Here is a 14,260-nt window from a genome sequence, read left to right on the forward strand (position 1 = left end):
TTGTCTCAAATCGTTAACTCTCTTAAAAATAACAAGACTAAATTACACATTTAGTCACTCAACTATTTTAACGATTCTATTTTGACCCCTATTTATTTATTTATTTTCAAAATCATCATTAAACTTAATTTTTATTATGTTTTGGTCACTTAATTTGATTCGATTTATTTTTTAAATTTATAATATATAAGAGTTCATTTATATAAGAGTAAAATTAATATATAAGAAATCATTTTTATCTTTTTAACATATAAAATATTTATCTCTAATATTGTAGCTTTGAATTAGTTGAATATTTGAAGAACTACTACTGCTATCTCATTGCTGATCTTAGCTCAGAGTTGTCCTCCATCTGCCATTGTCATTTCCAGCACAACCCCAAAAAATAATAAAACAAAGCCAGCAAGAAAACAAGATAAATGTTGAGAAAATTTGGGATTACGGTTTGAGCCAAAACAATTTTTTTTTAGAAAATGAATAGTACCTTGAGATTGAACGAGTAAAGAACATATGATTGAGAAGTAGTTTTGTTGAGGTGCAAAGCTTTTAATCTAAGATTTTCCATGATGACAATGGCTTGCACCAACTCAACAACTCTTCTTGGACACTTAAATCTTTAAGTTGACATGATTGCATTATATTAACCTCAACTTCAGCTGCACCTGATTTATTTTTTGCTTGTATTTCACCTCCGCAGTTTCCATCTTCAGATTCCATGGCAAATTTTGACATGAAATTATCACTAATATTGTTGCTTTCTTCTAAACCTATCATTGTCTTCTGTGCTTCTATGGATTGAAAATTTGCTCAAGCTCCTTAACGAAGTTAATTACACCCACTATAACCGACGATTGGCCACCCTGTAAATCAAAGCCAAAACATGGTTTTCGTTAAACAAAGTATTAACAGCGGGACTAAAATTTAGGTCAAGGTTAGAATAATATACTCTTTGGCTCTGGACGCCAATGTGGGTCATGCGTTGGCTCTCGACTTCTTCTTTGTTCTTGGCTGCCTTCGTTCGTTTTCGCTTCTGTCGTTCTCTACTCTCTAGTTGCATTAGTGGATTTTGTGAAGATTTTCAAAGGCGAGGACAACCTCAAGTTGTTGCGTTGTCTACAACAGTTGTCTGCTGCTGTTGAGTTTGGTTGGTCTTGATTCGACTTGGTGTTGAGAACTTTAAAACATGCACTTGAAGGGGGGCTTGTCTTAAGGTTTTTGGTCTCGTATTTGACAGGTGAATGCGAGTCTAGTAGTATTTCATGGGTGACGCAGCTTTTTAGTTCCATGGCTTGAATTTGAGTTTCCATTTCCGGATCGAAAAGGATTGTTGTTTAGCTCCCATGGTTTCTTCAAGTGTTGCAAACACAAAAGGGTCTGGAAATTTGGTTCTCTAAAGGCAAAATGCCGAGGGGATTCTATACTCTGAATCATTTGAAGAAACGACATTTCCTCTTCTAAGCTTGGTGTTGAAAACTGTGCTTCTTCTTCTTTTTCACTAGTTCATAAAGCATTGTTCAAAGTAGAAAAAAATAGTTGAACGATGATTTTGAAAAAATAATAATAATGGGGACCAAAACGAAATCATTAAAATAGTTGAGTGACTAAATATGTAACTTATCATTGCCGTTTTTAACAGAGTTAACCGTTTAGAACAAACAAAATAATGATTTAAACTTCAGGTGTCAAAACGTCCCGAAAAATACTTTAGGGACAACATATACAAATGATATACTTTAAGAGGCAATAATACATTTAAGCCTTAATGAAATACTTAACTAGTTAAACTCAGTTACAACTTTTTATAATTATATCAATACAAAAGTATATATATTTATGTGGATAATAAAATTAAAAAAAATATTTGGCCTTGTTTGTATTTGTGAATAAACTCACAATTGTATTGATATAATTATCATAAGTTGATAAAGAATCTAAAACTACTACAATCTATGCTTATTATAAAACATTTTTTGTTGTTACTCTCTCCATTCTAAGGTTTCATCTTAATTTAGATCGATCCACGTTACACACCTGATTTTAATGGACGAGTCTTTCAGAAATGATTTTCTACATTTACACAGAATCAAACTCAAGACATAATTAAAATATATATCTTTTAAATAATAATTATTATTTTTATGAGGGTGTATTTATTTTTTTCATACTTTCACATAATCTTTATAAAATACTAATTAAACAATATTAATAAAGAAATCATTTACCACTACACTTATAATCAGTTATTAATAAAAATTAAAGATATATATTTTATATGAAATATTTTCGTATATCTACTTATTAAAAAAATCAAAGACTAAGGGGATGTTTGTTTGCCTCTTAATGGAATCATTTAGCGCTGAATGCTGAACCGTTCAACATTCAGCGTGTTTGTTTCGCACCTCTGAATGAAATAATTCAGTGCTGACTGATTCAACAAAACAATGCTGAATGATTTAGAGCCATTATCAAGCAACATGTCACATTCAAAGCTAATTTATACAAAGCCTCTAAATCATTAAACATTTGAATTATTCAGTGCTTAATCATTCTGAAGTAAACAAACAATCCCTAACAAAATCACAATTATATTGGTAAAATTATCATAAGTTTGATAATAAAATCCATCTGTTTTACAAAAATTGAGAAGCAGGCCCTTCTAATTTAATTTGTAGAATTTCATTCTCATACTTTATAAAAATTTAAAAATTAGTTCAGTTACTAGTAACACATTAACTTGAATTGTATTTGAACGGATAAACGGTTATTTTTTTTTATTAATTTATTACATTTAAATTATTAAACTATTAAATTTCAGTTTATTAATGTAATGAAATTTTTTATTAGAGTAATATAATTAGACTATTTTCTTAGTTTTGGAATTTAGTATAGGAATTATATTCTGACAAACTGAAATAAAAGTATTAATTTCTCGATTTTAAACTCGAGGGATGAAATTTTATAATTATACGAAAAGAAAAAGGTGGAGATAGTTGCAACGTAGTAGTAGAAAAGGGTTGTAAAACTTAAAACACAAGTTTGCTTTGTTCGCCTCTTTGTTTTTTCCCTTCAAACTCCACGACGCTGATCCGAGGAGTTTGGGAAACCCTAACACTTTCTCTCAAAAATCTCAACCGAAAAAGCCTCCAAAAGAAACAACCCTCTTTTCCCTTTTCTCTCTTCAACAAGTCCACTCTAGCCTCCCCTAAACTCATCTTTTTCTCTTGCGCCCTCTTCATCTGAGTCAAGGTTGCTTCTTTAGTCTCTCTTTGTTTTTGCTTGGGTTCTTCTTTCATTTCATTTCTTTCCTGTTGTTTCTGTGGTTTGTTGTTGTTCTTGGATTTTATTTGATGTTTATTGTATTCAGTTCTACTACTTAGGATCTGGGTTTGGGCTGTTTCCTTTGTATATTTTGGATTTTTTTTGTTTCTGCTTAGCTCTCACCAACTGGCGTTACCTGCGCTTCCGTGACGTGTTGTCAGCACTGGGGTTTACGAGCAGTGAGGCTTATGTATATGATTTGTGGAGTTGTTTTTGTAAATTTGATTGCTTTTTGTAGTTTTTTTTTATTTGAGAGAAGATCAAGTTTGAAGCTTTTCTAGATTAACCAATGCTACATTTGTTTCTGGAAAGGGGGAAAACCGTTGCCTGGTGAAGAAGAAGGGAATGAAAATGAGTTCTTATGCTTTGTATTTTGGACTCCAAGTCTGAGCTGTTTTAGAACTGTTTTTACTTGATCTGATTGTGACTCAGATGAAGAGATATTTGGTAGTTCTCTGAGTATGCAATTCATGTTTTTTGGCCAAGGAAAACATTTTGATGCTAAAGATTTTATAGTTCAGTTTGGTATGTTGCTTTGGTTTAATGTGATGTTGGTAGTATTTGGCAAGCGTGGTATGTTTTGATGTCACTGTTTGAATATATTATAGCATGTTGTCTGGCGTTAGGATTAACTGACCATTCCTTTTGTATAAAAACCTGCTTATTATCTATATTACTGCTGTATTGGTGATTGCTGTTTGCTCATCCATAAACGTTCTGAATGCATAAAAATGCATGCGTGGAGGTTGCTTGTTTTTCTAGAATTTGAACAATTGTGCAAACTAACCGGTATGATGATTATAAGTCACAATACGGTTTCTTTTGTTTGTTTTTTATGTTGAAATATTCATAGATTTAGTAATAACAATGTGTTCAAAGTTAAAACATTTTCCAAGTCCTGAACTAGGGTGAATTTTTTAGAGGTAGGCAATGTGGTTCCATATTTAACGGATTTATGATCAAAATATCTGATATCCCTCTGCCTCGTATATCTTTACCTGATTCAAATCAGAAGTTAATGCGTGTGATCCTCTTTATCCTAGTGTTCAAGTTTGGCTCTTTTGTTACATATTTTGCTAATATGAAAATCCTTTGGTGATTAATGCAATTAAAAAGTTCTCAAAGATCTTGTTTTTTGGTATTTGTGTATTGGTCAGTTATATTTTTAGTCTGAAACTATAATTTTTGGCTGAAGATGCAACTATGCTTAATAATCTTCATACTTTCTTCCTTCTGCACAGTATGGCAGGTTTGGCACCAGAAGGATCTCAGTTTGATGCTCATCATTATGATCAGAAAATGGATGAGTTGTAAGTTTCTTGGTTTTAGACCACTTGCTTTTCTCCCTTTGCATATATTTGTATTTCTCTGAGTGGAAAAAAAGGAAATTTTATTTGCTTTACAAGTTGATGATGCTCATATGGCAAATTGCACAGGCTCCAAAGAGATGGACAAGATTTTTTCACTAGTTATGATGAAGTTTATGATACTTTTGATGTAATGGGACTTCTGGAGAACCTTCTGAGGGGTATCTATGCGTATGCTATGCAGTACTTTGGACAGAAAACCATAAATTTTGTAGTCTTCTTCTTTAAATGCTTCAAGCACCATAAGTACCATTTGTTTGTAACTAGGTTTTGAGAAGCCTTCTGCAATTCAGCAACGAAGAATTGTTCCATTCTGCAATGGTCTTGATGTAATTCAGCAAGCCCAATCTGGAACTGGGAAGACAGCAACATTCTGCTCTGGAATTTTACAGCAACTTGACTATGATGTAGTGCAATGCCAGGCTCTTGTTTTGGCACTGACAAGGGAATTAGCACAATAGATTGAGAAGGTGATGCGGGCTCTTGGTGATTACCTTGGTGTTAAAGTTCATGTGTTGGTGGGATTAGTGTTCGTGAAGACCAGCGGACTCTTGAAAGTGGTGTTCATGTTGTCGTTGCTATCCCTGGTCGTGTGTTTGACATGTTGAAAAGGCAGTCACTTCGTCCAGATTATATTAAGATGTTTGTCTTGGACTAGGCTGATGAAATGCTTTCACGTGGTTTTAAGGATCAGGTTTGTTATTTCATCTTTCAGTCTTCCCTTTTAATGATTTTGATTTCTGAAAGCTTTGGTTATGAAATTTTCTGCTCTATTAATTTTGTCATGTCTGTCAGATCTATGATATCTTCCAGCTGCTCCCAGCCAAGATTCAGGTCGGAGTTTTTTTGGCCACAATGCCAGCTGAAGCCCTAGAGATTACTAGGAAGTTCATGAACAAACCTGTGAGAATTTTGGTTAAGCGTGATGAGCTAACTCTTGAAGGTATCAAGCAGTTTTATGTGAATGTTGAAAAGTGATGAGCTAACTCTTGAAGGTATCAAGCAGTTTTATGTGAATGTTGAAAAGGAAGAGTGGAAGCTTGAAACGCTCTGCGATCTCTATGAGACCCTTGCAATCACCCAGAGTGTCATTTTCGTGAACACAAGGCGGAAGGTTGACTGGTTAACTGACAAAATGCGAAGTCGTGACCACACAGTCTCTGCGACCCATGGAGACATGGACCAGAATACTCGTGACATCATCCTGCGTGAATTCCGTTCTGCTTCTTCTCGTGTTCTCATCACTACTGATCTCCTTGCTCGTGGTATTGGTGTGCAGCAAGTCTCTCTTGTCATAAACTATGATCTCCCGACTCAACCAGAAAACTACCTCCACCGCATAGGAAGAAGTGGAAGGTTCGGAAGAAAAGGTGTTTCCATAAACTTTGTGGATAATGATGATGAGAGAACGTTGTATGATATCCAGAGGTTCTACAATGTGGTCTTCGAGGAGCTGCCACAAAACGTTGCCGATCTCCTCTGATGAATTTACGGCTTCAATGATTGTTGAGGGCAAGGCGTTTTGTTTGTTCTGCAAGTTCTATTTTAAGGTGCATTTTTTACTTTATCTAGCTTCTTAATGTTATTAAACATATTTGACCTTGTAATCATATATGGGTCTGCACAATTGCTACATAAACATTGTCCAGTTTTTCCTACTATGGGTTTATGTTGTTTCAAGCTTTGATGCAGCTAACTAGGATTCTTTTTGGATTTTTTGTCTTCTTTGGATTTCATCCTTATAAATTATACAACATTGCCTGGATTTTATTCTCACCCTATATGCATATTGGTGGTTAAGGTTTTGATTTTTTTGTTGATATAACCACTTAAATTCGATCTATTATTCAATTAATTCAGATTGATACTGTAGAGACTTATTAAGAAGTGAATCCTTTTAACGTAATTTGCTTTATTCATAACATTCGAATTCAAATTCTTAACTTTGCTTAAAGAATTTAGTATATCGATTCACTAGACCAACTGGTTATTGGTATGTGGTGAGACTCTTTGCATGCCCAACATATCAACAAGGCCTTCTTTGTGATTCCTCTTTTCTCTCCGATCAAAGACATTGACATAATGAAATATAAAACATCACGACGTGTAACTAATCTGGGGAATTCATCAAATAATGAGTTGAACGACGACGATAAGAGAGAGTACTTTTGAATTTTTTATTGTGTTTGGTGAGACTGAAGCAGAAGAGAGATGGAAGAAATCATTTTGATGATGAAGACAATCGAAAAAAAGTTGTCGGAGCAACGACGACAGGCAGTGACGGTTTAAAGTTAGTTTTGGAGTGTTTCTTTTTTTTAGAAAAATTGAAAAAGGAAACCAAAATTACGTCGTTCTACACCTATAAATTTTATTTATTTAATAGTAAATTGAAAACTTAAATGACATTTGGCGTAATTTACCCAAACAATTAGTAATTGGATGAGGGGCAAAGTAAAGCTATAACTACCACCTTTCTAATTCTTATTCGCAAACTTTTTTTCAATAAATACAGTAAAACATTAAATTAACTTCTTATTAGAATAAAGCTTATATGCAAAGTAATCAAAATTATTCTAATTAGAAATCAAAAAGTATGATTTTATATTAGAGATTATGAACTTATAATATTATTTTAAGAAATAAATTTATAAAATTTTGAGAAACAAGAAACATATTATCGATAAAAAAATGTTTAAAAAATTAAATTATAAGAAAATTTAAAATTTTTAATAAATAATTGCCTCCTTTTCTCCTTCACAACCACCACATCTTCACTCTACAATTCCATGGAGGATTTTAGATCCAAATCATACAGGGATGGGGGGATGCAGATGGAGAGTTACTATGGAGGAGGCCCTACCAGCATGCAAGACTTGAGGTGTTACAGTGCTAGCTATGCCACTAACTCTGTTCATGTCCAACCCAGTCAGCTTGGCAAAGAGATTAAGATCAAGAAAACCAAAAGCTCTCTTGCCTCTTCTTCTTCTTCAAAAAGCTGGGGCTTTAATGACCCTGAGTTGCAGAGGAAGAAAAGGGTTGCTAGCTACAAGGTTTACGCAGTCGAAGGCAAGATGAAAGGGTCTTTAAGGAAGAGCTTCAGGTGGATCAAGGACACCTACACCCAAGTTGTCTATGGCTGGAGGTGATATTTGCCTACTCTTCTTCTTCTCCTTGGGGTCTGGGTTTTACTATATCGATGTTGCTGAGAAAAACTGGGATTTGGAATCTTTAACAGAAATTTAAATAGCGTTCGTAGTAATATTTTTTATCGTGTCATATTTATCACAGTTATAGATATAATAGATACGGTCATTGTAAATGTCGCGGTCATATTTTTTTTTTAAAATTTAGTACAATTTACCTTAAAACATAATAATTATAATTATAATTATAATATTAAAGAGAGACTAAAATGGTAGCAATTTGAAAATTTAACGAGTAAATTAAAAAAATTTAAAATTAAATGAGAAAATAGGAGAAAATAAAAAGTTAAGTGATAATTTATGTAGTTTATTCTAATTAAAAAGAATAGAAAGTTAAGTGACTCGAATCACCGCATTTAGTGCCTTCTCAAGTCATCTCCTACCTTCTTCTCTAACCATCTCATACCTCCTTTCATTCCATCATATTCTTTTCCTTCCCCAAACAAATGAATTAAATGAGTTTCACCAGATCGTTATATTAAATTAAAATTCTCTTTTATTCTATGATTTTTCAATCCACGTAAAATGGAGGAAGCAACCGTTCCAATGTAGTGTTTTCATACTTTCATTTTTGACTCCTTGTCTCCTTCCCTGTTTCCTCTTTGGACTCCAATCTTTAATCGTTTATTTTCTCACGGATCACGATTTAAGTTTGACCGATTGAGCACATCTCTTTCTCTTTGGTCTCCCCTGCTTCTGATTGTTTTTTTTTCATTTAAAGTCACGGTTGAATAACAGAGATAACATCCCGTTATCGACGTTATTTACCGTTAAACGCTAAATTACGACCGCGATAGACCGTTATTGGTGTGAATCCGTTACCTATCCCAAAATCGTAAAAACCGGTTGTTGATGACTAGGCTACCATAATATCACGACAGCTGTCGTGTTTTCGATCCATAATTTAAAACCCTGATCTTGAATAGGAAGAATTCCTGAATCTTATATACAGCTATCAAATTATATATGCGTGCTTATCTGGTTGTATATCAATGCTTCTTGGTTTTGAGTTTCTGAAGTGGGGTGCTATTAGTCTTGTCAAGATCTTGTCATCTAACAGTGTTCATGATTTTGAGTTTGAATCATGAGAATTTGTTGAAGATTAGTTTTTACACTTGTTTTGTTGTTGTAATTGAAAGTAGTTTTCAGATTCTTTTCACCATCACCAAACTAAAAGATGTTGAATACCAGGAAAAAAACACACATTTATCATCATGTTGCTATGGGAAAAAAAAATACTGACATGTAATAGAAAAAATAATGACTTGCTTCATTCCCTCTTTTTTCTTCTTTACATCAACAGATTTTCAACATTGTTCATTCTTGCAGAGTGACAGATTATTTTCACAGTTTAAGAATTCCTTTTTGTATGTGTGAAGTAGTGTACATTCAGTACAATCAGTGGAATCATAATCTAAAGAGATCAATAAATGGATAGTAATAGTAAGAAAAAGACCCCTAAAGATCTTCAAAAAAGGCTATTGTTTTTTATGCATCTTCGATCGAAGCTGCCTGATCTTCGCCTCTACACGTGCGGTGAACCCGATCTTGGTTTTCTGTCTCGCCTTCAATTGTTCCCTCTTCCACATGTGTTGATCCTCCACGTCTTTCCTGTAGTACTTGATCTCTTGGATGATGTGATGATCCATAGGCTTCAAACATCTTTGGTAAGCTATATGAGCCATGTAAGGGAGGTTACAGGTGACTGCCACCAAGAGGGTGGTTGTCCAGTAGATTGGTGCAGGAGCAAGGGCTTCCACTAGAATTTGGTAGGCGTCGCGGGAGATATCAGGAGATAGCGCACCATAAACCGCAAGAAATAGATACCAAGTGACAATGCTACCCCATATTGTGGCGTGTTGGATCCATGTGAAGTGGCTCATTGTGAGCACAATCTGGATGTTGAGAGACCAAATGATGCAGGTGAACATTGTTGTACCCAAGGCTGTCATATCGGCAGTCTGGCCGCCGATACAGAAAGCTTGGTTATAGAAGATGACAATGTTGAGGAAGAAAATGATGAGAGATGCCAATAGGCCGTTGCCCATCCACCCGAGTATTCTATACCAGTCGAAAAACAAATTCCTCGGTCCTTGTTGATATATTGCAGGAAACTGCAACAGAAATGTGGAGGCAAGATCTTATAAGTGAAGTCTAAACCATAACATGGATGAATTGATGTCGAAATAAGCATTTACAAACCAACCTCTAAGCAGACCTCAGAAGAAACGTCCTGCTCAAGAACTCCTAGTGAGATCACCGGCAATGAGGTAAGAACGACGTTGAACAACAACATGTACCAGTCATCGTAAACTGATTGTCCGGAAAAGCCCGTGAATGCCTCGAAGTAAAAGAGGGTGAGGCCAAATGCTATATTCTTGTAGAAGAAATAGCAAATCTGAATCCAAAATACCAAGTATTAGTAAAGCAAGCAAATTGAAACATTAATGCGCGGAATCCCTCTTTATTACCATCTGTGCAATCCTCTTATAACACCAATGTCCATGGACAACAAGAAGTCTTTCCAAGAAACGAAACTGGGAGACAGAGAAGTCACTAGCCATTACAGCCTGCAAAAGGGAAATAACTGCATGTGAGAACTAAATAAAAGATTCATTTGCTAGTATCATTAGAGGAATATATTGAAACTGTAGGAAGAGTGAGTTACCAACCTGCATACCTTCCACACCACTGATGCCAACTCCGATATCGGCTTCTTGAATCATTCCAACGTCATTTGCACCATCACCAATCGCTAAGGTGGTCTTCCCAGTTCCTTGTTTTACTAATCTTGTTACCTGGTGCCAAAAAAGAATGAGAATACACACTCAGGGACACCACCTGATTTGATCCAATAGAAAGTTAGAAAATAAATCTTACTAGTGCTTTCTGCTTCGGAGACACACGACAGCATATGACAGATGCACACCGAACTCCTAAGTCTAAGAATCGATGTTTCATATCATCTTCCAAGGCATATACAAGAGTCTTTCCATCAATGATTAATGCAAATGAAGCATATGGATCTTTTTCTTCTCTGATCGTTTGTGAACCATTGTTAATTTGCTTCAATATGTCCACTTTAACCTCCTGATCAGTAACATAAAAGCAACAGAAGTCTAACATCAAATGCTATCGATTTCCCGAAGAAAAATTCATGTCCTCCTTTACAGAGGAGTACATACCTCTTTGACATCTGAATCGGTCGCTTGAATACAGATCTGCTTCATGCCTTGTCTTAGCAGACTGCAAGCATATCTGCATCACAAAGAGGAACTTGTCCTTTCAGGTTTCCATTAGTAGAGGAAATAACGACGAGAGAAATGACAGGAGACGAACCCTATATTTATAGCAGTTTCCATCTTGTCTCCCGTCAGAACCCAGAGCTTCAATCCGGCTTGTGCAAGTTTATCAATACATTTGGGTACCTGATATGAAGAGAACTTAAAGAAGATTGAAGTAAAGAAAAGAGAAGATTCTTAGAGAAAGCAGGCAAGGATAAGACATACCCCTTTCTGCAGTTTGTCCTCCACAGCAGTAGCACCGATGAGAATCAAATCCCGCTCCATCATCTCTGCAGCCTTTTCAAGCATTATATCTCTATCAGCCCCAATGGATGTTTTTGCTTTCTGGAATTCAGTATTCCAAGCAGAATACTCGGACTCCTCGAGCTTTTTATAAGCCAGTGCCAACGTACGCAAACCAGCTTCTCCGTACTCATTCAAATGCCTAGTGGTGTCTTCCTGATAGAATCTTCCATCTTTTGACAACCGATCGAAGATAATGCTGTGACAAAAGGAGGAATAGCAGATCGAACACAAACCATCAGGCCATTGAAGGCAAAGACATGTGCAGGCTACCTTGTGCACAACCTGATGAGGTCAAGGTACAACAGAGAGACTAACCTGTCAGCACCTTTACACATGAGTAGAATCTGCCCATCTTCATCCCTTACGATAACCGTCATCCGCTTTCTTTTGCTGGTAAATTCCAACACATTCAGAATTTTGTATTCCCTACAAGATGTCCACAGGACCATTAAGATACTCAAAACAAAGGAAATTCATGAGGGTTTAGTAAAGAGAACAAACAATGTGCATTTGGTATTCCAACCTGTCAATTGGGTTTCCCGAAGCTGTATATTTTTCACGGACGGTCACACTTGATTGAGTTCTTTGAAAAAACTCGAAACCAAATTCTCTGGCTGCAACAAGAAAGGCTCCTTCATCGGGTGACTCGGCTTCGTATGTATAACTGCCGGTCTCTTCATTCAGCTCAGGGATGGCGGTGTGACAAACTGCTAATATTCGGAAAAATAACATGATGTCTTCTTGTTTAGGCTCTTTCAAGCAGTTCCCGTTCATGAGGCGGCTGTCCTCAAAATTAAACCCTTTTATGGAAGATTTATGACCCTTTTCACTGAGGGAACTGACAACAGCCTCAAGTTCAACTTTATTCACGGGGTCATTAGCCATCTGTTGTTCAGCAGCAAGCTCAACGTCACTAGAGCTCGAACCATATGCGGTACCAGCAATGGAACATTTGAGAAAATCCATCTGATTGCAGGTCAAAGTGCCAGTTTTATCTGAAAGGATTGTATCTACTTGTCCCAATTCCTCATTCAAATTCGATGTCCGTGCCTGAGCAGGAATCCCGGTTTCTTCATCATACATGAGTATGTCTTGATTAATAAAGGTTGCTTGCAAAACCTTCACCACCTCAATCGAAACATAAAGCGAAATAGGTATCAAGTATCCATAAAGCATGAGGGCAGTCACCATATGGCTAATCCCTGATGTTACAGGCTCTCTGGGATTATAGTACTCATCTGCTTCCTGGGGTCGCATAAACCACCACCCCGGCATGCTGTACTTTATTTCCACAGCAAAGCCGAAAGAGCTGATCAATGAGATCACAAGGAGGACGCTGAAAAGAACATATATTATATAATCCATCTTCCTTTCTATTCTGCTCCTCTTGGAAGGTGACTTGGTGGAGTTCTGCATGACTTTGCTGTCATGGCCAGTGAAGATCACAATCCCGTAGACGAATGCCGTATTCCGCAGTTTCGAATCTCTGAGGAGAATTTGGCTAGGGTCAATAGCATAAACTTGGCCATTGTATTCAAAGTTACCAACAAAGGTGTAAAGGCTAGGATTGGGATCTTCACATTTGATTATTCCTTTGAAGTTCTTGAAATCCTCATCCTCATCCAAATCCAAGGTCACCTCCAAAGCTCTCTTTGGCTTCAAGTTTGTTTCACCATCTAAATTCATGGTCTCCACATAACAAATTCCGTCCTCGTTATTTGACGACAATAGTAGCAGATCCGAAGGAAAGAACTGATCCTTCTCCACTCTCACCACATCTCCAACCCGAACGTTCTGCCATGCCTTTTTATCAAAAGCTTCCCCTGCATGAACCTTAACTTTACGACTATTAACCTCCATATCTTGCATAAACCTTCGCCAATCCTCCAAAGCTTCCTTCGCCATGCTTAGCCCCACGACGAAAGCCAAGGGCGCGATCATGCTCACAGCGGAAAACGGCGAAAGGGGAGTAAGGGAAGCGATCGCGCATCCGAGGAAGTACAAATTGGCAACTCGGTTGAATTGTTCATACAATGCTTTTGGCAAGAAACTGAGGAAACTATACTTGGTCGTTGATATGTCATTTGCTCGATATTTAAAAGGCTTTTGGCTATGCATTTGAGGTTCATTGCAATGCACAGTTCTTGAGAATCCAGGCCCTCCCACGGGCTGTCCACACTTTCCAGCAGCACCTGGATATAGACAGAACGTATAAAGATGGCTCTTTCGGAGCTTTCTTCTTATCCTACCCTTTGCCATCTTCTCAGAATCAAACTTTACTTATTTATTTATTTTTTTGTTTCCTTTTACAAAAAAAAAAAAGTCACGCGAAGAGAAGCTCCAAATCTATCCTTCAATGGCGGATATCAAGGCAGCCACTCATAATACAGTTTCCTTGCTTTAGTTCCTGATTTTCGAAAAACCAAATGGAAATTAAACACAAGCATATAACTAATATTTTCAAAACTATATTATATTTACATTACATTCGATACCCCCATAAAAAAAACAGAAAAAAAGGAAATTCCATGGTAACTGTTAGCAGAAGAAACACGCCATGCAGAGCAATTCCGACGTTAAAATCTCTCTCTCTCTCTCTCTCTCTCTCTCTACATATATATATATATATGGCTGAAAGAAAGAAAAACAAAGTGGGGATGGACAAAGGAGACGATGCTCAGCTGAAGCTTTGAATTTTATAAAAATAAATAAATAGATGATTGATGCTTGACCCAAAAGAGAATAACCCAAATACTCAAAAAGTTTTAAGATTTAATCAAAG

At 36.3% G+C, this 14,260-nt stretch overlaps 2 protein-coding genes and 2 pseudogenes across 2 annotated transcripts; 2 read left to right on the forward strand and 2 right to left on the reverse strand.

The window, feature by feature from the left end:
* Positions 1 to 284: 284 nt before the first annotated feature.
* Positions 285 to 3,293, reverse strand: LOC120217429 (annotated as a pseudogene).
* On the forward strand, positions 3,004 to 6,486 carry LOC120217777 (annotated as a pseudogene).
* Positions 6,487 to 7,432: 946 nt separating this feature from the next.
* On the forward strand, positions 7,433 to 7,910 carry LOC120217778. Its single transcript, XM_039214855.1, has one exon. The coding sequence runs from the start codon at positions 7,472 to 7,474 to the stop codon at positions 7,829 to 7,831; it is 360 nt and encodes a 119-aa protein (XP_039070786.1). The 5' UTR covers positions 7,433 to 7,471; the 3' UTR covers positions 7,832 to 7,910.
* Positions 7,911 to 9,159: 1,249 nt separating this feature from the next.
* On the reverse strand, positions 9,160 to 13,794 carry LOC120217779 (probable phospholipid-transporting ATPase 4). The gene is made up of 10 exons (XM_039214856.1): positions 12,002 to 13,794; positions 11,794 to 11,904; positions 11,398 to 11,674; positions 11,228 to 11,316; positions 11,074 to 11,146; positions 10,769 to 10,978; positions 10,561 to 10,686; positions 10,360 to 10,458; positions 10,095 to 10,286; positions 9,160 to 10,002 (listed from the first exon to the last, which is right to left on the reverse strand). Exons 1-10 carry the CDS (start codon positions 13,735 to 13,737, stop codon positions 9,367 to 9,369), a joined length of 3,549 nt encoding a protein of 1,182 aa, XP_039070787.1. The 5' UTR covers positions 13,738 to 13,794; the 3' UTR covers positions 9,160 to 9,366.
* Between the last annotated feature and the right edge of the window lie 466 nt (positions 13,795 to 14,260).

This window comes from Hibiscus syriacus, unplaced genomic scaffold, assembly GCF_006381635.1.
Source record: "Hibiscus syriacus cultivar Baekdansim isolate YM2019G1 unplaced genomic scaffold, ASM638163v2 tig00110187_pilon, whole genome shotgun sequence".
Lineage (NCBI taxonomy): Eukaryota > Viridiplantae > Streptophyta > Magnoliopsida > Malvales > Malvaceae > Hibiscus > Hibiscus syriacus.

Coding starts and splice junctions, on each gene's coding strand:
- LOC120217779 (XM_039214856.1), bottom strand. CDS start 13,737: ATGGCAAAGGGTAGGATAAGAAGAAAGCTCCGAAAGAGCCATCTTTAT. Junction 10,459..10,560: donor GTGGTGTGGAAGGTATGCAG/GTTGGTAACTCA, acceptor TCCCTTTTGCAG/GCTGTAATGGCTAGTGACTT. Junction 10,003..10,094: donor CTTCTGAGGTCTGCTTAGAG/GTTGGTTTGTAA, acceptor TTTCTGTTGCAG/TTTCCTGCAATATATCAACA.
- LOC120217778 (XM_039214855.1), top strand. CDS start 7,472: ATGGAGGATTTTAGATCCAAATCATACAGGGATGGGGGGATGCAGATG.